Genomic DNA, 24626 nt, shown 5'->3' on the forward strand with positions numbered 1-24626 from the left:
CTCAGAACAGCTTCCTAACACAGGTATAACCATAGCAACCATCAACACTGTGGACCTGAGACATCCATCCCACAGACGTTGTTACCCACGTGGCCCTCACAACACCCTTGCTTTAGTGCTGATGTAACACACTCGAAAGAGCTCAGAGAATCACCATGTCTCCTGGCAGCCTTCTCTGAGGTCATTGGTATCCACCACTGAGAGGGTCCTGCCAACTGCACTTTACCAGAAGCCAGAGTTTGCTCTGAGAAAATGGGAGAGAACATAGAAAGAGCCCCTCCACTATCTTAAAGGATATGGGCTATCCTAGGGCTGAATGTGTGGTCTGCACCCTCTGGGAAGTCCATCACAAAAACATCAGTGTGGGAAGGCTGTTTTGGCAAGGCCACAGCTTGGGGGCTTACTAACAAAAACTCTTGTCTAACAGTTCTGAGGCACCAAGGTCAAGGCTGAGGTCAGCAGAGTTGGTTTCTGGGGCTGCAGACGGCTGTCTTCTTCCTCTGTGTCTTCACGTGGCCTTCCCTTTCTATGTCTCTCTGGTTCCAGATCTCCTCCTTTGTAGAAGCACGTCAGTCATATTGAATCAGGCCCCGCCCCGCTGGCCTCAAATAAGGTCGTATGCTGAGGTACTGAGGATCAGGGCTCCTGATGCCTCTCATGCTTTGTGGGTAAGCATAGAAGAGACCAATGAGGTAAGAAGGGAAGGAGGGGTAATACCTGAGAGATACTGGGAATGTCTCCCAGAGGGCGGGGCTCTGCCCTCTACTCTCCCCTAGAAGACTGGATGGTTTCCAAAGACAGCTCCTACTAATGATTTGTAAAAATGAAACTGCTTTCATTCAACTGTTTGAATGTATCTTAGTTTCTTAATTTCCTGATTCCTATCTCCGCTCTCAGACCCCTGGTGCCAGGTGGGGTGGCACAGGCCTGTAATCCCAACACACACAGGAATCAAAATGGCTGGAGGGTCTCAGCCTGGGATACACAGATGTGGCAGGAGACCAGGCTCTGAGCCGCAACACCAAAATTAATGTGTACACCAAAATTAATGTGTGAGGGGCTGGAGGAACCGCCCAGCAGTTGTGAGGACAGTCACATCTCACAACTATTATCCGGGTCCCTGGGGAAGTTATCGCATGCTGTTGTCGCCTCAAGGCTTACCAGGCTTGGAGGACTTCCAAGGTCACAGACTGAAGGGGCCTATTCCTCCTTAGCTGTTGGCTAGAGGACAGCCTCAGATCTTTGCCACAGGGACCCTGCCACATGGCAGCTCACAACACACTTCTTGCCTCCTCAGACGTAGCAAGAAACAACAGAAGTGTGAGGACCCCACAGCCTTCGCAGCCCAACTTCAGAAGTGATGCCCTGTTGAGCTGCCTTTTCTACTTGTTACCAGCTAACCACTGAATCCAGCCCACACTTATGAGGAGATTACACAGGGCTGGCCAGAGCCATTCAGGAAGGCTAGAGTTGAGCCTTACTCACAGGATAAGTGTCCTATACACTATTCTCTTTTGCCAAGATGGTGCTGAGTCCTCTGAGAGAAGATTAAAACAAAGAGCTGGGAGGCCCATCATGTGAAAACACTCAGTCTACCACACTGAAGTAACCGCTAGGTGCCCCGGCCAGGTTTCTACCACCAAGGTGCAGGCTGTGAGGAAGTACAGTTGTCCTTCTGGTCCCCAACCTCCCAGGGATTGAGAGCTTCTGGCCTGTTCATGCCCCTACATTAGTAACTACACTCCTACATGGCTGAAGCTCCTAGACAAAACTCATCCACATTCACGGCCTGATTGTCTCCTTGTGGCTGCCACTGTCACGATTCTTGTAGATTCAGTTTTCTAATCATAAAAATGGAAATCCAGAAAGGACAAATTAATGGACTGAAGCCAGTCTAACATCCTCCAATTTATCTGAACTTTAAAGTAAATTTCTACACCAAAACAGCCACCTCTAAGCAGCAGAAATCCCACACGATACCTACCTACAGTGTGCCCAGAATATTTCCTTTTTAAAATTTTATTTGTTTGTTTGTTTTTGTCTAAAGCTTAGCATCAAGGCAGTGCTCCCATCTGGGATTTCTGGCTTTGGGGACCAGTTCCTGGCCCACATGGAAACCAGCCTCACACTGGGCTCAGGTGACAACCCTGGGCCATGAGAACTCTGTAGTTTCCAGAGCTTTGAAGTGGCTCCTTCCTTCCCCTGCCTGTTTATGATGGAGTCTGGTCCCTGTCTTCAGCTCTAGAAGCCAAGTCTTCCCTTCTCTTTGTAGAAGCAGCTCTCACTGAGAATGGAGAAATAGGGTGATGGAGGTGGGATTTATAGGGAGAAGGGTCTGGTGGTGTTGGTTTAGTTTCAGACCCTGCGCTCTGGACTTGCATCAGCAGCCCATCCTGTATCATTTGGGACAGACTGATGCTGAAGACAGGAGGTAGAATTCTAAATGAATTTGGCCTACAGCAGCCACAGAGAAAGGTCAAGCCTGGAGAAGGCTCTGTAGGAAGTAGGTTCTTTGACCCTGTCATCCCACCCAAGGAGAAGGTCACAGGCAGATGGATGGGAGCCTCTGTCTCTACTTGAACCTCCCCACTAGGACTATTTGGGTCTCAAGAAGGGACCCTGGACATGAACTTCATGACAAAGAGCATCACGACTGAGTAATCTCCCTGAAGATGCCCACATTCTGATCCCTCAGACCACTACATGTGTGGTCTTACACAGCGAAGGGCACCTTGCAGCAGTGACTAAGCTGAGGATCTGAAGATGGGAGGTTAACCATGGGATAGCTCGGTGGCTTCCACGTAATCACAATGGTGCTTACAAGAGGCAGCAAGTCAAGTCAGGAGACATGACTACAAAAGCATACATCCTAGTGAAGGAGTCCGTGCAGTCGCGACAAAGCAAGAACATTCAAGGAACCATGTGTGGTGGCAGCAGTCATTAGCCAGAGACTCCCCACAAGAAGGTGACCTTCCTGTGAGGTCCAGCCTCTGATGTCCGAGAGGTGAATTCCAGAACGCTTTCTACCTGGAAGGTCAGGTCTTATTTCATCCTGAAAAGCAGTCAAGGCATGTCTATACACACACACACACACACACACACACACACACACACACACACACACACATACACCTGCCATTCTACACTGTGGCCTAGAGGACTGATAGAGGAGTCCTCAGTTCCACACTAGGCCTGCCTGTCAGCCAGTCGGAGCTCATGAAACCTTCCAGGATATGTCCTAGGGGCAATCCCTCTCCTTACCCTCCAGGCAGGGTTGAGCAGCAGTCTGGTAACCCCCTAAATAGCATTACCTGCAGCAGCCCTGGCTGGGTCATCTTAGGCCACCATAACAGGATACTACAGAATGGAAGGCTCAGACAATAGTTCTGGAGGCTAGAAATCCAAGATCAAAGTACGGACAAGGTTGGTTTCTGATGAGACCTCTCCCCCTGGCTTTCAGCTGTGACCTCTTTCCTCTGTGCACACGTATGTCTAATGTCTCTTCCTCTGCTTCTCAGATAAAGAAGGCCCATCTTCATGACCCTGTTTAACCTTGAAGGCCTCACCTCCAAATCCAGTTTCACTGAGGGATAGAGCATAATGTATGAACTCAAGGAGTAGCAGTCAGCCCGTGACCTCGCCCTTGCTACCTGTCCCCGTCACATCACAGCTCTTAGGTCCTTCAATTATCCCTGTTGAGATGACAGAGGTCACATCATATCATCTGGCGGCCTTTGCAGGCTGTACAGAGGCTAGTGGAGTCCAGGTGCTCCATCTGGAACAGCAGACAGGGAAGCCAGATGGGCCCCACTCTGTCCATGGGGTGAACTGAATTTCTGGAGAAGAGAGCACACACATTTGGAGTGCTCAGAGCCCAGGCCACAGCTGCTCCTCTTCTTGCCGTTCAAACCCGGGTCCCACAGCCAGGCTCTGAAGCAGACACGGGATGCCAAGCACAGTGTCTGGACCCAACAACTAGGACACGGGGCCTGATGGAGATTTCTGTGCTGCTCGCTGGCATAAATAACAGTCTGGCAGATGGAATCTGATTTCAGAATTACCAGCTTTTCTAGGACACTGCAACCAACTGAGAGGACAATAGAACAGGGTATTAAAGATGTAAACCCAAAATAGGGTCCTCCCAACAAACTGCACCAGGAGAGAGCTTCAGACAGCTCACACTACCCGCTACAGCTGAGGTTTGGAGTGTCCCCCAAAGGATCCGTGTCTAAGGCTTGCTCCTCTGCCTGTGGGGCTGATGGGAGCTGGTAGGACCTTTAGAAGGTGCCTCGTGAGAGGGAGTTACGTCGTGGAGGTGTGTCCATGGGGGGATGCTGGGACCCTAACTCTTCACTGTCACTCTTTGTTTCCTGGTTTCTATGACACCCGAACAGAGCTTTGCTCCGTTGCAAACCCCCTACCATGATAAGCTGTCTCCCTGCAGAACAACACATACACCAACCAGAGACAGAAACCCCTGATACCCCAAATAAGCCATTCCTCCTTGTAAGTCAGTTTTGTAGGGTAATTTCTCCTGGGGACAGAAAGCTGGCTTCCACACTCCGTGAATCTCTGTGTGAATGAAGAATGATGCTTCTTCATTCACCGTTGTGGCTTTAGCACCTGGTGCTAGGCACACCCAGGAAGGATCAGATGAGGCAGAAAGGTACCTCAAGAAAGCCCAGGATTGCTGGGCAGGGGTGGCGCACACCTTTAATCCCAGCACTCGGGAGGCAGAGCCGGGTGGATCTCTGTGAGTTTGAGGCCAGCCTGGGCTACAGAGCAAGATCCAGGACAGGCACCAAAACTACACAGAAACCCTGTCTAGGGAAGAAAAAAAAAACACAAAAAGAAAAAAGAAAAGAAAAAAAGAAAGCCCAGAGACCCCCAGACCTCAGGCCAAGTCAGCTATGTGTTTTTACCTTCCTAGTTCAGAGACCTCTGACTGGCAGATGTCCTACCTAGGGACCTGTGTCCCTGAGCCCAGGCAGACTGGGATTTCATCCATAGAGTGATGACCGCTTGGGCAGGCTGACAGACATGATAAGGAGGTAGGACATCTCTTGTAAGGAGGCCACTCCAGGCAAGCATCTCTTCTAGGATTCAGGAGTTGACAGAAAGAAGTCCACAAGACATCTGTGCAGACACCCACTGGATTCTGCAGGGATTGCCTTGCAGGCTGCCAAGCTCTTCTTGTCCTCCTTAGATCCAAACAAACCCTCCAAGGCTGGTCCAGATCTACAGCCAGGCTGCCATCCAGTGATGAGCATGTCCATGTGGAGTCTTACGTCCAGTTCCTCTGATTCCTCAGCTAAAGACCATTTCTGAACTGCCCAGATTCCTAATCCAGCCCTTCTCTGTTGTCTGTGCCTCCTGTGGACTCAGAAAAGCACTTGGGAATTCTCTATGCTTCGCTTATTGTCCCCGTGAACAGGGAACATGCACCCAGACTTGTGGCCCAGGGAGCTGGTACGGAGACTATGGCTGAGATTGGGAGCTCCAAAGAAGACCTTACTTTCAGATCTTACCATGCACCAGTTCAAAGCTACAGGAGGTATGGCTGACCCAGAACACTGCCAGACACATACAGGCTTATCTGTCGAAACTCCTCGTCCCCTCTCATGGGCCTTAAGAATAAAGCTCCAAGAGCGCAGTTATTCTAGTCTCGATGCCAAACAGAGTGCTGGGAGAAAAGGAGGTTCTCAAGGGTCATGGCCTGAACTTGGAGACCAGCACTGAAATGTCAGCCTTGGCTATGGGAGACTACCATAGCCAGAGGAGCCATACCAGACTGCCATACCAGAGGAGACAGCCAAAGCCACCCTAGTCCTCAAATGGGAAATGCAACTCTACTGAAAAGAGGAGAGAGACAACTCTGCCCAGCTCACTCAGCCCAACCCTTGCACCAGCCCCAAAGCCCGTATGGCCCCATGGATGGGTTGCTAACACTGTAACTGCTGTAGAGGAGTGGGGCAGGCTTCCCTGCTGACCTAGATGACCAGTGCTGCCTCTGAATCCCTTAAGACATGCACAGTAGACACATTCTCACCTGGATAGCTCCCCCAGCGCTCAATACCAGTATTGCAGCAATCCAGAAGGATCAGAACGGGAGGGGTCCTAATAGAGACCAAAAAGAGAAAGAAAGGTTAACCAGAGAGATACAGAGTTAGGGATGGAGGGCAGGGACCTCCTTTCCTATGCATCTCCTGAAGAAACTGCCCCTATGGTGTGTGTTAGGTAAACCAGTCAAGTGTATTGTTTGGTTGACCTCTGCTCCCCAAGTCATCTGAGGTAGACAAGTATGCCCCAGGTATAATCAAGATGCTCTAGGCTGGCATTTGAGGTCTGGTCACTAGAGGGCGCTCTAGGACCAGAGCTGACTCCTGGGTCGTAAAGTCGAGGACTGCGTTTATTCACTCAACATTCATCTACAGAACCTCTATGCCAACACTAAACACTATAAAAGGTTAGAAATGACTCGTCTGTCATTAGAAAGCCACACAATATAAGCAGAAAATAGCATGTTCGTGTTTACCCGTTGGTAACTTCTCTCTCCTATTAGTGGGACGGTCTTTCTGTGTGCTCACCAGTGGACACAGTGCCTAGAGCAGGGTGTCACACTCTAAAATGAAGAAAACAAGCGACAATTTGGGGTCTGGACTCAGCCATCGATGGTTCCTGTGGTTTGGGACAGAGGTTTAGATGTAATAGACACCTTCTCAGAGGAGGTGACACTTGAGCTGTCATGAAGTGATGGAGGAGCATTCTGTGATGACAGAGAAAGCACGGAACACAGCATGCCTAGGGGACGGCAGAGAAGACAGAGGCAAGCTGTGAGGTGCTGTGATGACCCAGGCAGATGGATAGCCCAGATGTCCCTTTGGCATCAGTCCTGCCCACTCCCCACAGTTGCTACAAGCTGTGTCCCCCAGGGATGAGCAGAGCTACCTGACGGGAGCCAAGGTCTGTCTCTCAGCTGCCCTCACCTTTCCCCAGTCCCTACTTCCTGCTCTCAGTACAGATGTCACTGCCTTACACCATTTTGGACTCTGCCAAGGGGCAGCCTCTGCTATTCCTGTCTGTTCTATTCTCCCTTCTGCCACGAGGAAGAAACAAACCACACAGCTCCAGGAAAACAATCCATCATTTTGTCATAACATTTCCATTTCAAAGACTTCCTTTCCAAGCAGCTCCCCGGGCTAATGCTTCCTCTTATTAGCATGAGAACTGGCAAGGAGGTGAGGGACACGGAGGCAGAAGGGCTGGAAATGGGCAGGAGGCCTGAGGTTTTTGCCTGTCAACTCAGGTCAGGGCATGTGGGTACATGTACTTGTGTGTGTGTGTGTGTGTGTGTGTGTGTGTGTGTGTGTGTGTGTCTGTGTCTGTGTGTCTGTGTGTGTCTGTGTCTGTGTCTCTGTGTGGGTCTCTGTGCATGGGGTGGGGGTTGTAGGTGGGTGTCCGTCTGTCTGTTTGTGTCTCTATGTGTGTCTGGTGTGTCTCTGTGTGTGGGTCTGGGTGTGTGTTTGTGTGTGTGTGTGTGTGTGTGTGTATGTGTGTATGTGTGTGTGTGTGTGTATGTATGTATATATGTCTGTCTGTGTCTCTGTGTGGGTCTCTGTGCGTGGGGGGAGGGTTGTAGGTGGGTGTCTGTCTGTCTGTCTATCTGTCGTCTGTGTCTGTGTGTGTGTGTGTGTGTGTCCTTGCACTCAGGTTTCTCACTATTCATGCCGTCCTGTCAGAGGTCCACATATCACAAAGGCACAGATGCCCGCAGGCACAGGCTGAGCCTCTCTGTGTTGGGCTAGGAACTCAGCCCCGCCATACAGCCGAGGATTCACAGGACAGACAAACTCCCCACTGTCCTGAAGCATCTCAGTCAGAGACAGATGTATAACTATGACTCAGAAATGCTGCTTTAAATGGCACTGCTGAGTGACAGCCCGGGAAGCAAAGGCGTGGGGCATCATCCTAGAGCAGATGAGATTTAAGTGGGTCTGAAGCATGAGGAGAGCTGAAGGTGAGGAAGAGAAGGGCAAAGCAGACAAAGGGAGCAGAAGGTGACCCAAAGCCCTGCTCCTGGGTGCTGGTGAGGCCACACACAACAGCCACCCAGGGGCCCTGCTGTTCTCCCTGCAAACTGGTCCACCACCACCACCACCACCACCACACACACACACACACACACACACACACACACACACACACACGGAGTGGGAAGCGTTTGTGTTCCAGCCCAGCCCTGAAGAGCATCCCCCACCCCCACCACACCACAGAGAGATGTGCTGGTGGCCCCTTCATTCATCCCTGGCCCAGACCCAGCCCTCCGGGAACCCCACTGTAAACAGTAATTCTCTAAAGGCCACTGGCCCACCCCTCACCCACTGTCCTCACCCACGATCGAGACTAAACACCAGCCTGATGAGGAACATCCTGAAGACAGGCAGTTTATGTGACATACGGCGGACGACAAAAATGCACCCAGAAGGGTGCTAGTGTGGAGAACATTACGGGTAGAGCACGGGCCTGAGTTAGCAGCAGAACCAACCACAGCTTGCCGTACAGGCCATACCCTGCGAAGCCAGGATGGGGATGCTATGCCAGGCTTACTGTCCTCACCAACAGCTCATGACAAGGAGCACCATCAGGGCCAGGTGAGCACTATGGGGTGAGTCTGTTGGATCCAAGCCTTGTGTTTATGACAGTCACCACATTTAGACTTTCTCTATGGCCTCCAAAGGAGGTTTGAGTATTTGAAATACAATTGTTAAATGTAAACCTCTGAAACACATAACAGGATTTTCGTAAGCTTATCCAATAACTCTTTACTTCTTTTTTTTTTTTAAATCTATACAAAGACTGAAAATAATGAACATGACCCAATTCTGTCTCACGCTTCACAAATAGACAGTATTGGTCCTGTGTATGAAAAGTGAGGCTTACAGAAGCCAGATCTTAGTCCTTCCCAGCAACGACCTTCCTTTCCAGCCCCCTGAGGCTCAGAGACCAGGGCCTAACCACTGAAGGTACCACCCCTGTCCTGAAATCCCTTATAGTCTCTTCCGGCTTCTACCCCAAGTCAGCCCAGACTCTCAGCTCCGCAGGGATGTAGCTGGAGTCATTCCTCCAACACCTCATCCCCACAGCCCAGTTCTGCACCTTCCCTGTTAGAGGCCAGGCCTGCCCCTCTACAGATCTGTCAGGTACCATGGATGGGTGGTGTCTCCACTGCCCTGGTCCCTCATCTTTTCGTGTTCGGTCATTTCTGAGAAAGACCCCCCAAGAGATGCCCCCAGATGGTCAAGTCAGTAATAAACTCCCAGCATCACCCCCACTTCCCTCTTTAGTCTCCTCGGAAGCATCACTGCCAAGCCAGGAGCTTCTGACCGGGAGACCCTGCCTGTCTTTACCCATCCTCCTCCGTTTGCCTGTTATCAAGACAAACGGGGATGGGACTAGGCAGCAAGAGGCCTCTCCCCGCCCACTCCCACTTCAAGGCCTTCCAAGACAAGTGAAAACAAGTCTAATCCTTCACTATCACTGGGTGACGTCACTAGGACTATAAAAGGCTGACTCCAGTTAACAGAAGTCTGAATTCTTACACTGTCCTAGGGAAAAGCCAGTCAAAAGAAAGCAGTACCAGGGCTGAGGAGATGGCTCAGCCAATACAGCACTTGCTTGAGAGCATGAACACCTGAGTGTGGGCCCCAGGACCCAGTAAAGATGCTGGGCATAGTGGTACACGTGTGTAACCCCAGCACTGGAGAAGATGGGAGAATCACTGGGGCTCCTTGATCAGCCAGTCTAGACTACCTGGTGAGCAGGCTCCAGGCCAATGAGAAATCCTGTCCCAAGAGAAGTGGATGGTGTTCCTAAGGATGATGTTCAAGAGGTTGTCATCTGACCTCCACGTGCACTCCTGCATGCTCCTGCACACACACGCATACACGCACATGCAAAGAAAAAGAGAATGGGGAGTAGAAGCATACCCATGCAGCCTCCAGAAGAGTACTTTCTAGGGAGTCCACACAGACTCCAAACTCTGGGGATCTCCCCTGGAAGCTTGTCTGCCTGTTCCCCACGGTGACTGAGGGTCCATTGAAACACAACAAGAAAAGAACCAGCAAATCTACCTTCAATCCCTGGTCTCGCTCTGTGATGGCCCTAACAGGAAGAATGTTCAAGGCTGAGGGCGAGGGTGTTCCATTTACTTGATACCACAGTCCTCCCCGGGAACTTGGCTGCTGGCACCTGGCCTCAACTGCCAGCCTCAAAGTCTAGGGTTCCAACCAGCCAAGACAAACAGCAGCTTATGACCCTGGAGCCTTCCAAGACATTTTGCATTTCCCACCCTTGTCTGCAACAGTAATGAAGTCCTACTCTTTGTTAACCTGCAGATATCCTCTCCATGGCCTGAGTGTCCTTTACTCAGCCCTAACACCACACCCTGGCCTCTAATCCTCAGATACCCTCTTGTAGAAAGCTCTAGAGTGGGAAGACAGGTGGACAACACATGCCCAGTCTCCTCCACCTCAGCTTGAAATAGTCATTCCTTTCGTGAAAGTTTCTACTCACCAACCACATCCTTATCCCTCCCCAACTCATTTGGCCACAGCTCTGCCCACACAGTACACAGCAGGCAAAGCCCAGCCCCATATTAGTGCTGAGCTCCAGTGCCATGAAAAACAAGAGAAAACGGTCTTTGAAGAAATGCAGTGTTTATTGGGAGCTTTCCACTTGACAAGTCAAGTGTGTGTGTGTGTGTGTGTGTGTGTGTGTGTGTGTGTGTGTGTATTTAGGGAAAACACGGCCTGATGTAGTTGTATAATCAGATAGCCTTGGCCAGCCCAACACGATTGTTGGCCCTGTCGAAGACACTGTAGAACTCCCGAATGAAAACATCCCCCAGGATCCACATCTGGGAACCAAACTTGAAGCCACTGGAGCAGGAGGAGTCCAGTTCCTGGAAAAGGCAACACTGAGATGAAATTGGATTCAGTGACAAGAGTTTTTTACCCCATCGCTCAGGTACTCTCTCTTGTCTCATTTCATCCTTGAAATCACTTTCCCAGGTAAACAGAGAGAATGGGGTTCATCAGATGAAGAAAGTAGGGACTAACGAGATGACTCAGCAATCACCAGCACATGCTTCTTGCAGAGGACCAGAGTTCCCAGCATCCACATTAGGTGGCTCAAAACTGCCTGTAAGTCCAGCTCCAGGGAATCTTACACCCTCTTCTGGCCTCTACAGGCAACTGTATTCACATGCACATACCCTCCCACTCCCACTCCCACCCCCATCCTACAAATACACACACACACACACACACACACACACACACACACGCACGCACGCACGCACGCACGCATGCATGCACACACACACACACTAAAAATAATGTACTGGAGAGAGGGCTCAGGAGTTAAGAAGCACTTGTTGCTTTTCCAGAGGACCCAGTTTCAGTTTCCAGCACCCACATGATAACTCACAACCATCGGTGACGCCAGTTCTAAGGGATCTGATATCCTATTCTGATTCCCATGGACACTAGGCTCGCACATATTGCATACACATACAAGCAGGCAAAATACTAAGACACATGAAAGAAAATAAAAAGTAAATGTTTTGTTTTATTTTTTGAGACAGGGTTTCTCTATGTAGTTCTGGCTGTCCTGGAGCTCACTGTGTAGACCAGGCTGGCCTCAAACTCACAGAGATTCCCTTGCCTCTGCCTCCCAAGTGCTGGGATTAAAGGCAGAAAAGAATCTTTAAAAAATGAAATTGACTTAATCTGAAGTTATTTTGGTGAGTTCCTATGGCTCTAAGTCCTGACCCAATGTACTGTACCCCACATCTAACCCCTTACCATCACACTGAACATCCATTGCACTAATAATCATTAGTTTGGGGTACTGGAGATCAGGCCATGCTGAGACCAGCAGTCCCCACAACAGACAAAATGAGCTATGGAAATCCTAGATAGAATTCTAAGCCGCCAGGGCTTGGACGTTTGAACAGTGGATGGAGGTCTGGGTGGGTGGTTTGGGTCCAATCTATATCCCTCCTCCAAGCCCTTGGTGTCCCTCCTATTTCCCATTTCTTTCAGCAAGGAGCTATCATGGCCACACAAATAGGCTCAATGATAGATGTCGTGGCCCACTCCAAAGGCCTTGCAGGCTTTGTCTGGTCCATGACATTTGTCCTCACCAAATTCACTGGTGTGGCCAAGTTCCAGGGGAACGGATGCTAGATGGACCCAGAGCATCTCTCTCCTGAAGCTCATACCTGGTTGGTATAGGCTGAGGGTGGCAGCGGGAACTTCCTGCCATGGATCTCAAAGACAACTGTGGGCATGATGCCCAACCTCCAGCAGTCGATTTTAAACTATGGAACAAGAAGGTACAAAAAAAGGTCACAACAAAGGTCACAGAAAGCATAGCTTCTCAGAGGACCAGGAACTGGCACCCCCACAGCAAGGACAGACCAAAGCTGGAAGGGATACATTGCTCACTCTTGAAAAATGGGCTCACCCAACATTCTTCCTCAGCATTTCTTCTGTGTAGAAAGGGGCTCTTGATTCAGGGGGGGTTCTCTGGAGGTAAGGAGAGGGCCTGACCTTACCTGGCCGTACTGGCCCTGCACAGCCCCGATGGCCTGCTGGATAGTCAGGATGTCTCCATCAGGACCCGCCAGCAGGGCAGTGCCTGTGTCCAGAACGGCAGGGCAACCACCTTGACAGGCCACCACTTCATCATTGATTGTGATCCTGGAAGATTAAGCAGAGGGGCTTCACAGTACCAACCTGTATCTCCCTGAGTCCTTCCCGCCCCTGCCAAGATCCTCGAGGAAGGAAGGAAGTCCAGACTCCCCTTTTTTTGAGCTTCTTCTTGGAACCCTGCCCCCCAAACTTTCCAAATTCAGAGAAAAGGCTGAACTATCTCCCCTCAATTGGTGGGTAAAGTAAGAACAGCTCAAATTGCAAGGGTCCAAATCACAACAAAACGATCCATTTGTGTGCCGTTCCGTGAGCAGACTCAGGACTAACCCGTTGCCTGAGGATCCAGTTTTCTCTGCCATTTGCTTGATACATGTCTCGAATGAGTCTCCCAACATTTGTAAACTTGGGCTTCTCATGAACAAAATGGGTACATGAGCAATCCCTCAATCAACTTAAGGACGGTCATAAGGCTCAGACCAAAAGTCTGTAACTTACACACTGAGGACAAGACCGGCACCAGCCTCCTACAGGCTCAGTGGGAACCAATGAAACAGCCGTATAACCACTCCACACAGTGTCTCCCAGGCAGTAGGCGTCGGTGTGGCCAGTGCACGGTGGACGTGCAGCATAACCACTTGCAAAGGATGCTGGCCTCACAGCTGGCTATCAGAATCAATCAATAACCGCAGAGCTACTGGGTGCAGTTCTTCCAGGCCCTGTGGTGTGACTCCTGAGCCCCCATATCCACACATCAAGAGTCAGCCTCTCCAAGGGGCCCATGCAAGGTTCCGCTCACCTACCTGTCCACTGTGAACTGCCAATACCCCTGCACAGTCACAGGCACCCAGTGCAGTGAGCCTACAAAGTAGGACTGATCGATGGCCCCCAGCGTGAGCATGCTCCCTTGGTCATTCCTGGAACCAAGAAAGGCCTCTCTGTGGCATCAGATGCCCTGCTGGTGAGGAATGTCCAGTCCCACCCCAAGGCAGATGGATGGGAACCCAAAGGCCTTCCACTACCTCCCTCCAGCCCCACCCCAACAGCTGCAGTTCCCCGTTCCTCTGATCCACAGCCCTGATTCAACGCTGCCATGGGAGAGGAGGTAGTGACTCACCACGCAGGTCAGGGGACCACCAGATTCTGACCTGCTCCCCTAGGTCTTCCCAGCACCCCAGGGCCTCCACCCAAGGCATATAGAGAAGGGATCTTCATAAGGCCCTACACTTTGGGTTAAAACCGCCTCCCAGAGCCAGATCCCTCGTGCTCCCTCTGGGTACTGTTGCATGCTCAGTGGGACACACTCACACACTTCCTCCTCTACTCACACTGTTTCACCTCCTGGAACTCCAGCCCTTCCTACCTCCAGGTTTTAGAACATAGTACCTGCTGCCTAAAACGTACTGACTGTCTGGCCCTCGCCTGGGTAATTCCCACCCATGTTTGGTGAAACCCACCCTGACTTGTCCTGTGTGCATGTTCACACATGTACACACAGGTATACAGACCCACGTCAGAGTGGACATTCATATTTTAAGGTACCTATATGCCCCGTTCTTTGCTGGGGTGCCCTTCTCACAATTACTTGGTTACAGTGTGAATTACTGTGTACTGACTATTCCCTTTGCTAAAGTCTATCTTCCAGCTTGTCTTGATTGCTGATGTGTGTGCCTATGTCCTGACATAACCTCTGCATGGAGACGGCCTAGTAAATACACATGGAGTGAATGAATGAATGAATATCTAAATGCATGCATGAATGAAAGGTACCACCTTCCTCTTTGCCCGGGGTCCCCACTCCTCGGCTGTCCAGCCTCTTCTTCTGGGGGGTGCCCTCGTTCTCCTTGTGCGGCCACCCCCCTGAGTCTGAGCTGAGCTAGGTCATCGTAAGAGCAGGAAGGTGACGTGAGGGGCACTGGAGCAGGTTCCCAGACTCCAGGCCTGTCTCGGACACTAGTGCCCGAATAAGCATCCCTCCTTTTCTCTCCCTGGTGGAAGGAGAAGCCGGGACTCTACGGGATCTCAAAGATGATGACAAGTGACTCCTGAGATCCTGTGTCTTTAGAAGAGCATGCTGAAAGCCCTCATCTAGAGATGGGAACAGACTTGGCTTTTGTTGTTGTTATTTGTAGCTGTGGTTTGTAGTACCAGAGATTGAACGGGGCCCAGCACATGTTAAGTAAACCCTCTAACACATCCCCAGCAAGGCTTTGTTTTGTTTGTGTTTTTTTAACTTAAGGTAGAATGAAAGTCATCTTTGTCCCAGTAAACTCTAGCTGCATAAATGACTCCAGTGGAGTCTTTGGACAGAAGGCAGAGGTGCCTGGAAGCCAGGATGGAGATAGTTTGGATGGTGGTGGCTACCTTGACAGGAAGTCTCCAAGGGGCAGACATTCCCCTCAGCCAGCAGCCCTTACCAGGTACAAAGTCAGACCCTTGGTGGATGCAGCTCCTACCTGCTCATGTAAACAGAGAACAGGTCTTGGGCGACCAGGTGCCTCTTCATCATGTTGTCAAATATGGGTACTGAATACTTGGAGGCAAGAGAAGGGTAGGACAGCCCCAGGATGCCATCGAATGGAGAGTAGTTGAAGATTTCACCTGGCTCCTGGGTACTCAGGCCCACAGTCTGGTGGGGAACTACAATATCGGAGACCTGCAAAGAAGAAGAAGAAAATTGCCATGATGACTTCCACCAGGGAGCTTCTGCAGCCAGAGACAGAGAAGTTCAGGGATGGAGCAGCCCACCTAGGATCACAGGTCAGTGTCGGCATCCAGCCCTCCCTCACTGGCCGGTCTACCCTTTTATAGATAATGCAGGCTTATTTTCAGCTTGAGAGATTGGAGTGAGCTGGGTCCTCCACATTTTCTGCTTGGTTTTGAAGAACTGGTCTGATAAGGACAGGAAGAGGAGAGAGCGTTCGGGGCAGACACAGGTTTCATGTTGGGGACAAGCCCGGAGGAAGTGGGATGGTGACTGTTCCATCATTGCCTGCAGAAGCAGCTGCGCCTTCGCCTTCCTGGTCCTCTCTCAGACACAAGCCACAGAGGCATCGCCTCTCACAAAGCGGGTGAGTCACCTGCTGACTGAGCTTGATCAAGCTCCTCTCCAGGTCTCCATCCCTTATCTGATCAACAGAATAATAATGCCTGAATCTTAACTCGGGGCCCAAGCTAAATAACTGGACACCCATTGAGCGTTCACTGAATGTCTGCTTACTGAACAGTTGTTGGTACCATGCTTAAGAACGTGGTTCTTGATTTGCCCATTTCCCCGGCGGGTAGATGTGTCCACCAGCCTGCTCGGAGCCACACAAAGGGTTGAAGCAGGCCTCCTGCCTCTGCTCTGTCCCACAAAATTCATCAACCTCCACACTGGGCAGCCAATGTGAGCTTTAAAATCTGAAATCAAGCCTGCCACACAGACTACAACTGCCTGGTACATCTCAGTAGAGGCAGAACAGAATCACCCCTTCTGGCCCCAGTTCTCACAACTTACCTTAGCTCACTTTGCCCCCCATGCTGGCCTCTGTCCCCTCCTCAACTGCCCCAGCTCCTCCCAGTCCCAGGATTCTTGCACTCCCTCTTCTGCAGTGCTGACCCCAGATCATCTCAAGCCTGGCTTCCGGAAGTCTATCACTTGGGTTCCAGTGTGCAACAGACCACCGTGCCCACCAAATCTCCGTCCTCTGACTCCCAAGCACTCTCTTCCACACGTTCCAGTTTTGGTTTCTTCTTACCCTCACTCAACAGTGTTCAAAGCCATCTGACTTGTCTTTTGTGTGCAGGCCACGCTCACACAGGCCGCCTGAGTGCCTTTTGCTAGGAAGCATGAGGCGAGCAGGTCCACTCTCCTCTTGTCCATCACTGTCTTCTTTAGAGCAAGCATTCATGGTGTGAGTGAATGAACAGTGGCTAAGTGCTAAGGAGTAACTCGGTTCTCTTGCTTTCAGCCAACAAACTATTCTTGAGGGTCTCTGATGTGCCAGATGTAAGGCTTTGAGGATGTAGCAATGGACAAAAACAAGTCCCTGCCTTGGGGAATGTTTTATCCAACACGAGAGACCAGCAATGAATTTTTGAAAGCAGCAACAGAGCAGGTGCCAATGAGCCCTCGAAGAAAACTGTGTCATGGTGAGGTCACAGGCGGTGTGTGATTTTATAGAACGGTGGGAGACCTTGTGAGAGAGTGGCATTCTGCTGAAAAGCAAAGGCTGGGGGTAGACCAAGCCAAGGGGAAGGGAGCTAGAGGTGACATGACCATAGACAGAGTGTGAGTGGAGTCAACTGAGCGGCACGGGCCAAGTGTGGCCAAGATGGGGAAATGAACGCCAGGAACTGGGGAGAAGTGCTCAGGTGGAGTTCTGAGAACAGAAACCAGAAGCAGTGGAGGAAGGAAGGGAGCATCACACAGATGACTATCAATGTGAGTTCCTCCCAGAATCCTCATCCATTGAGCCATCAGTGGACGGGACCCATGGGATCCTCATTCCCACCAAATGCACAACCCACTAGAACCAAGGTATCTTGGGGGAGAGAAAGCTGCAGGGAAGGTCGGGTGAGCCCAGGCCATTGCCACCTCACTTACTGTGACAGTGTCATAGCCCAGGAAGCCCTGCACTCTGCCAGTGCCATACTGGACAAACAGGGGCTTGCTCAGGTTCTGGAAGGTGAAGGACTTGGATGGGTCAAAGCGGTGATGGTTTTCTGTAACAAAGACCCAGATCAGTGGATCCTCAGAGTCATCTTGCCCTCAACGTTCCCAAACAGGGTAGAAACCCTCACTAAACCTTGTAAGAACAGGGCCATCTATGTATCAGCCATTCTCTCTGGGTAAATCAAGCAGTCTGGTCTCTCTGCAGCATGGTCTCATAGTTTAGTCAAGAAAGCCCAGCCCACCCCCACCCCCTGCCCATGCAATTCTAAACACGAAAGAGAAGGAAGCCCAGGTGTGTGGTTTCCATGCTCATTTTCTCTGTTATCTGAGTAAACTCAGCCAAGACCCTTCTCTTCTCTAGACCTCCATTTCCACGTCTGGGAGACCGGAAAGGAAGGGACAAGAGGGGTATGTAAAGGTGGGAAGTAAGACACTCACGGCAAACTCTGCTGCTACAGTAGACAGAGGGCACCCAGAGTTCCGAGGAGCCCGTGTCAAACACCACCGTGAACTCCTGGGGTGGTGTCCCAATGGAGATCGTTCCGAAGTACTCACTCTAAAGACAGACAGCTCTGGTCAGAGGTGTACTCAGGGGTGGGGGGGCACTGGGGAGGAGTTGATGCCAGGCACAGAGTCCTGTGGGTACTGTGTTTTCTGCTCAGAGACCTGGGAAGAGGGCCATCAAGAAGGAGAAAAGAAAAGGCTGTGCCCACTCCACAGGGAGAGGGCTCTGCATCTTCGGCCCCCTCTGCGATCCCGTCCCAAGCCCTACAGCAGTGCTGGAATCAGCTCAGAAGCACACCATGCACCAGAAGTAAAGTCCTGCCTGAGAAAGAGATCAGGTTACCCTGCCCAAGCTGGAAGAAGCTAGCCACAGAGGTGGGGTGTCTGCTGAGGGGGCAGAATCCCAGGAGCCCATCCCAGCTCCTGCCCCACCTGCCCCCGCCAGCGCCCTTGAGGCTGGGGTAGCACTGTGACCTGGATATAGAAATGAAAACACAGGCACAAAAGCAATGGTTTGTTTACTGCCAAGAGAGGTGGCGGCAGAAGGGGCTCCAGAGAGGAAAGGGGCACAACGGTGTTCTTGCCTGGGTGGGAAGAAGAGAAAAACACAAGCCATGCCTTAGCAGCTGAAGACTGGGCACCTGCTGTCACCACACACTAAAACATGCTTCCCCTGATCCAGGGAAGCAAGCTGTATGACAGAGGTCATTGGAACTCAGACCCATCCCAGCAGGGATTTTGAAGCCCTGAAGAACAGAGGGGCTGATTTTGTTGGATCTGCTGGCCCATGGTAGAGCTACTGACAGCAGGGAGGTGGCCTCCGTGCCCCCACGGGCTCCCCAATTCCTGAAAGAGGGAATGTTCTGGCAAGGCAAGAACCTAGGAGCATGAGAATTCGTCCCTGAGAAGGCCTGCAGAAACACTCACATCTAGGTAGTTGGTCAGAGGCTCACTGGCCACCATCCCGGTGTTGGAGGCCTTCTCGCTGAACTCATACTGGTGTCTCCTCAGAAAGTCCTCCAGCAGTCCACGCTCCTTCAGGGTGTTTCTCAGAGACTTCCCTTTGTGCAGAGGGATCCTGAGGTGGAGTGGATTCACAGTGAGGGAGACTGGGCTCCATGAACCATCCCCATGCTGTTGTTCCCAGCCCAGCCTCTGGCCAGCGTTCCACCAACAATGCCAATGATGTTTCCAATTTTAAAAAGCGTAACCCAAAGTAAAATAGTAGATTCTATGTTGATTTACAGATGACTGTCTAGCTTCATTAGATACAGCGCCCCGGTGCTTCTCATTCCTTTTCTTTTCCAGCGTGGTAGAGACTCACCATATTTATTGTATGACACATTAAGTAGTAAGTCTCGTTACTCACGGTTTGAAAGATGCTGAGCACACCATCACTTACTGGCCACCAAATGCTTGCTATGACCTTACTGTGTGCCAAAGCACCGAGGACACACAGTGAAAAGGGCATAGAAGGAGCTCGCTGTGCAGAGAGAATGATGTCCCCTACACAGTGGGACCTGCTTCTGCCATTGATACCACCCTTTGCCTACCCCTTTCCTTTTCTGTCTGATAGTGTTGTCACTAAGGTGACTGGAAAGTCTTCAGAGATTTCCTCAGCAAGAGTAGGGATATCACACAGGACCTCTTGGCCCAGGTAAGGTTTGGGATAATGGAGCAAGTCAACTGGAAAGAAAGAGAGAGAGAGAGAGAGAGAGAGAGAGAGAGAGAGAGAGAGACCAAAAGAGGAAATTGCAGAAGAAAGGGTTCTAGACCTGGTTCTGCCATATTCCTTGGCAACCTGAAAACTGCCACAGGCGCCTGAGCTTCAACCAGGAGACTCCCCAAGTTCTCTGCACTGGGAGGCTGCCAAAGCTCTGATCTTCACATTGGAGAGCTCAAGTGCCTTCATCTTCAGTTTCTTCTTGCACAATAGGGTTGGCCCTGCCTTTCCAACACTTTTTTATTCTGTATTTGACCCGCTGACCATTTTCTCCCCTGCAGACTGATGTAGAACTTTGGGCACAGTCCCTAACACTCATAACACCCATGTCATCCTCCTAGGGGGCTAGTGGGAAAGACAGTTTGAGATTACAGAAGTGTGAGTGCCACACAGTGACTTCAGGGGCCTCTTCCTCCAGATGGAAGCCAGTTACAAACAGAATGCAGCCTCTACCTCATGCAGAGCCAGGAGGCCAGCCCTGCCTGGAATTCACCCCAGGGTCCTCAGCTCCAGCTCTGTCTCTTGTATAGCTTCCAGCAAACCTGGGAAAAACTTCCTTGTCAGGACATGCCCCTCCTAGAGAGCCCTCACCGGACAAAGACACTCAACCTCTTTTTGCGGATCCAGTATAGAAGGCATTCCGTCTTCTCCGTGGTCAGGCCTTGACAGAACAAACATATGAGCATCTGGGTTGGGGGTGGGGGCAGCAGCAGTGCAAGCCCAGCCAGGCTGAGCCCTGGCTCCTCCATTACTAGCCATGTGGTATTGGGCAGCTCAGGGACTCCCCTGAACAATGGTCTCATCTATAAAATGCAAGTCACCCAATCCACAGCAGTATAGGTGATGTCCTAGTGTGGAGTAGAACCTACAGACCTCTAAAGGAGCTCTTACACCAAGGTATCTCTTTTGATGAATGCATATATCACTCCCACGGAATGTCCAGTACGATTTGAAGCATTTTTACAAATATTAATTCATGCAGTCTCATAAGGGCCCTAAAAGATGGACAACCCAATAACCCTAATGTCATAGCAGAGGAAGAAACTAAGGCCCAGACTGTCCAAAGGGTGATAGAGCCAAGGGCCAAATGCCAGGTAGTTCCGTTCTAGAAACCATGCCTTCCTATCCCTGGGCTTCCTGTCTGGCTCCCTGTCCTCAGGATCACACTCAATATGCAAAGACAGATGTGTCAGCGGTCCCTCTGGAGTCTCCCCAAGGGAACTGAGGGCTGGAAACGCAGCCCTCCACCTGCCCATAGAGGTTCCAGGTGATGCCCTCCCCAGGGTCCAACATTCACCTGGTGACCACATGGCTCTGAGAGGTGGCGAGGACAGCAAGGAGCAGCACAAAGCACCTCATTCTGGACAGCAGGCAACCGCCGCTCTAGCCAGGGCCCACCCTTGCAGCCTTTATAGAGTGGGGCTCCTTCTGGCTGGATGCCCAGACTTCAGAGGCACCCCCAACTTCAGGCTGCTCCACAAACATAGTAAGATAGCACCTAGACTACCCAAGACCCATAAAGATAAGAGCTGCAAACTTTACTATTCTGAAGACTTCAAAGTTGAAGGGTACACAGGCCTTCAGGCTGGGAAAAGTCAACACAGGCCCCTCTATACCAAATTCCCCTCTAGACAGGCTTTCTGAGCTAACACAGGTGGGGCTACTACCAGGAACCTGTTTCATGTTCCGCCTTCTGCTCTGTGAGCAGCCGGGCCCCAGACCTCCCCTCCTTGGACCCCTGCCTAGGCCAGACTTCACTGGATGTCCAAGGTGCTCCTGATTTCCATCTCTCCCAGGCCCGCTTTCCAGAAGGAGCTTAGCCTATTCTCAAGGTGGAATCTGAGACCAAGAATGCTTGTATAATCCGTCACCCCAGTGGAAGAAGCTCAATGTTAGAGCCCAGAACAACCATACTCCAAGTTCCCACAGAGAGAAACGTCTAAAAGAGAAGCCTCATTCATTCCTAGAGACAGTGTTCAAGTGAAAGGGATATTGAGAAAGCAAGTGACCAATGCCTGCTCACAGTGACATTTGGAATAACTGGGGAGGACAGAGTGGGAAGGCAGATGCACGCCCCACATGAAGGATAGGGGACATAGGGCAGCGACAGTTTAAGGAGCAGGGTAGGCTATGGAGAAGCACACATGTGGGTATGCTGAGTGTCCTATTGGAGTCCAGGCCACAGAAGCCAGATAGTCGTGCCTTCTGGCCCAAGAGAGATTTAAGACAGGAAAGCAGCTAAAGTCTATATCCATAATATTGATGGAGACAACTACGTCCCAGGCCTATGAACTGGGAAATCAGAATGAAGCCAGGATAAGGCAGCAAAATGGCAGGCCAGGGGTTCAGGACCCCGATGTGCAAGAGAACAAGAGCTGCTGTATCAACAGGACAAACATCTGCATGGAGAGGAAGGCTGGCAAGGCTGGAAAGGGGGAGAGGGCAGGATGCAACAGCTGGATGGCCAAGGTGGTGGATCCGGATATACCAGCCCTTCGGAAAGAGGTGCCATCTGACATTTCACACGTTTGACTTGTGGGGGCTGTAGGAAGGACCCAAGAGGCCATGGCAAAGGAGCCCTGAGTATTTGAACAGAAGTGAGGACAGGAGGAATGCCTGACCCCTACTGTGGCAATGCCCTCTTCCACGCACGTCCCTTCACGAAGCCACCAGATGCGTGCCCAGAAGGCTAGGACACTGCTGCTTCTCATGCTCCTGGGAGGTGGCCACAAGTACATGCAGCTGCCATTCAGCACCTTTTCCCCCAAAAGCCAGAGAAGTAAGAGGCAAAATCAGTTTAAAAAAAAAATGGCGGAGCTTGTTTCTTGTGCTCTTCTCTTGAGGTGCTGCTCTGACGGGCCAGGCCCTGCATCTGGGCTGTATCTCCTCAGATCCTCCATCACTGAGCATGACGTATAAGAGGTGCTCAGGGAATGTTTGAGTAAGCAGGTGAGTGACCGAGTGGCCTTGCCACTGCCCCAATAAGCAGCAGAAAGTAGCTGGTGATGTCTGTGTGACACACTGCAGATGAGGAGACAGAAGTTCAGAGATGCCTGTAATAAGAGCTTGTCCTTGTCGGGAGTATCCTGAATAAACACCTGCACACTCTGTGGCAAGACCAACTCTGCTTCTAGGTCTTTCTTCCCAACCTCCAGCCACCCCTTGAGACAGTTACAGTATGTGCAGTGGGCCCAAGCTGCAATGTGCAGCACCAAGACCCTCGGAGGTGAGCAACTTCAGAAAGGAGGGAGGGAGGGAGGGCGATTGTGGCTCCATGTTGCCAGTGGCCCAGCCTGACCCAGTGGCCACCTCTCAAGGACAATGACCACGGCTGTTAGGGGCAACCACCTCTCCCACCGGAAGGTGACCACAAAGCCAAGAATCAAAGATCCCTTAGTGCCGTTTGCCTTTATTCGCTCACACAGTTGGCAGCCATCTGAGAACATTCAAGTGCATGCTGGAACACTGCCCCACAGGACACGGGGCTACGAGAGGTTATCTGCAGGGGCAAGCCACAATCTAGAAAAAGCTTTTAAGAAAGACCGTGATAAGAGTCGAGCACTCACTTACCTGGTACCGCACAAGGACATATCACCTAGGTCTAGATGACTTGTCTGGGGACTCACTCACAAAAGTGGCTGAAACAACTCAGGACCCAAGGGCACCCCTTCCTCAGCACAAGATTTTGTTCTCCAGTCAGATTCCGGCACTGACAAAGCCAACTGAGGTCAGTTTCCTCAACATCTTCTATGTGTCTGCAACTAGACACATAGAGGACAGCAGCTGTCACTTCAGCCCCGAGGGAGTCCACAGCCAGGTGAGCACAAGTGGATCTACTAGAGGAAATCCAAAGGAATCCTTCCCCCTACACACACACACACACACACACACACACACACACACACACACACACACACACACAGCAAGCTGGCAGGGAAAGTGTGGCTTCTGGAAAAATCATGTGTGGCCATCATGGCCTTGGATCCAGGGTCAACTACATGGTGGCATGACTACGGGAGAATTTCCTTACCCCTCTGTGCCTCAGTTTCCTCTTCTAAAAGTAGAGGCAATGATACTGATAAAGTTATCAGTGCTAACGTCCCTTATACCACAGCAACAAAAATTTCTCAACAAAACACTTGCAATCTGAATTAAGAACACAGAGAAGATCATATACTGTGATCAAGTGGGTTTCATTCCAGGGATGCAGGATTGGTTCAACATATTTAATGAATGTAGGACAGCACATGAATAGGCTTAAGGACAGACATCACGTAATCATCTCAACAGATACAGAAAAGGACTTGGGCAAAGATCAACATCCCTTCATGACAAAAGTCTTGAAGAAACTCAGAATATTAGGAACACATCTCAACATAATAAAGGCTACGTGTGACAAATATAGACAATACTGTTAAATGAAGAGGAACTGAAAGCATTTGCTATAAAAACCAGCAAAGAAACCAATGTGCTGTGGTGGTTTGAATAAGAATACCCACCATAGGCTCATAGCCATCAGGGAGCAGTGCTATTCAAAAAGGATTAGAAGGATTAGGAGGTGCAGCCTTGTTGGAGCAGGTGTGGCTTTTTTGGAGGAAGTGTGTCATTGGAGGTGGGCTTTGAGATTCTTAATAGTCCATGCCAGGTGCAGTTTCTTCCTCCTTTCTCTCGGCCTGCAGATCAGGATATAGACCCCAACTACTTCAACATCATGCCTGCCATGCCAGACTCCCCGCCGTGATGATGGTGGACTTAACCTCTGAAACTGTAAGTAAGCCCCCAATTAAATGCTTCCTTTTATGAGAGTCACCCTGGTTATGGCGTCTCTTCACAGCAATGAAACAGTGACTAAGATGGATGCCCACTCCCCATCCTTGTTTAATATGTTACGCAAAGTCTTAGCCAGAACAACAGCATAAGAGAAAGAAATAAAAAGGATGCAAACAGGAAAAGAAGTTGAATGTTTCCTATTTGCAGATGATACGATCTCTACTTAAAAGACTGGGAAGACTCCACCACAGTCTTAGAC

The 24626-nt window shown here is 50.7% G+C and overlaps 1 protein-coding gene across 1 annotated transcript; it reads right to left on the bottom strand.

The window, feature by feature from the left end:
• Positions 1-10825: 10825 nt before the first annotated feature.
• On the bottom strand, positions 10826-20956 carry LOC131912635 (chymosin-like). The gene is made up of 9 exons (XM_059264948.1): positions 20895-20956; positions 18802-18952; positions 17809-17926; positions 17302-17420; positions 15170-15369; positions 13517-13630; positions 12620-12764; positions 12284-12382; positions 10826-10960 (listed from the first exon to the last, which is right to left on the bottom strand). The coding sequence occupies exons 1-9, from the start codon at positions 20954-20956 to the stop codon at positions 10826-10828; spliced, it is 1143 nt and encodes a 380-aa protein (XP_059120931.1).
• Positions 20957-24626: the final 3670 nt, after the last annotated feature.

This window comes from Peromyscus eremicus, chromosome 6 (genome assembly GCF_949786415.1).
Source record: "Peromyscus eremicus chromosome 6, PerEre_H2_v1, whole genome shotgun sequence".
Taxonomy (NCBI): Eukaryota; Metazoa; Chordata; class Mammalia; order Rodentia; family Cricetidae; genus Peromyscus; species Peromyscus eremicus.

Bases quoted from the DNA above. Each gene is read 5' to 3' on its own strand.
- LOC131912635 (XM_059264948.1), bottom strand. From the start codon at position 20,956: ATGAGGTGCTTTGTGCTGCTCCTTGCTGTCCTCGCCACCTCTCAGAGC. The intron at 18,953-20,894 runs GTGAATGTTGGA...ACTCCACCTCAG, and splicing joins CAGAGCCATGTGGTCACCAG to GATCCCTCTGCACAAAGGGA. The intron at 13,631-15,169 runs GTAGGAGCTGCA...TCTTGGTTCCAG, and splicing joins TTCTCTGTTTACATGAGCAG to GAATGACCAAGGGAGCATGC.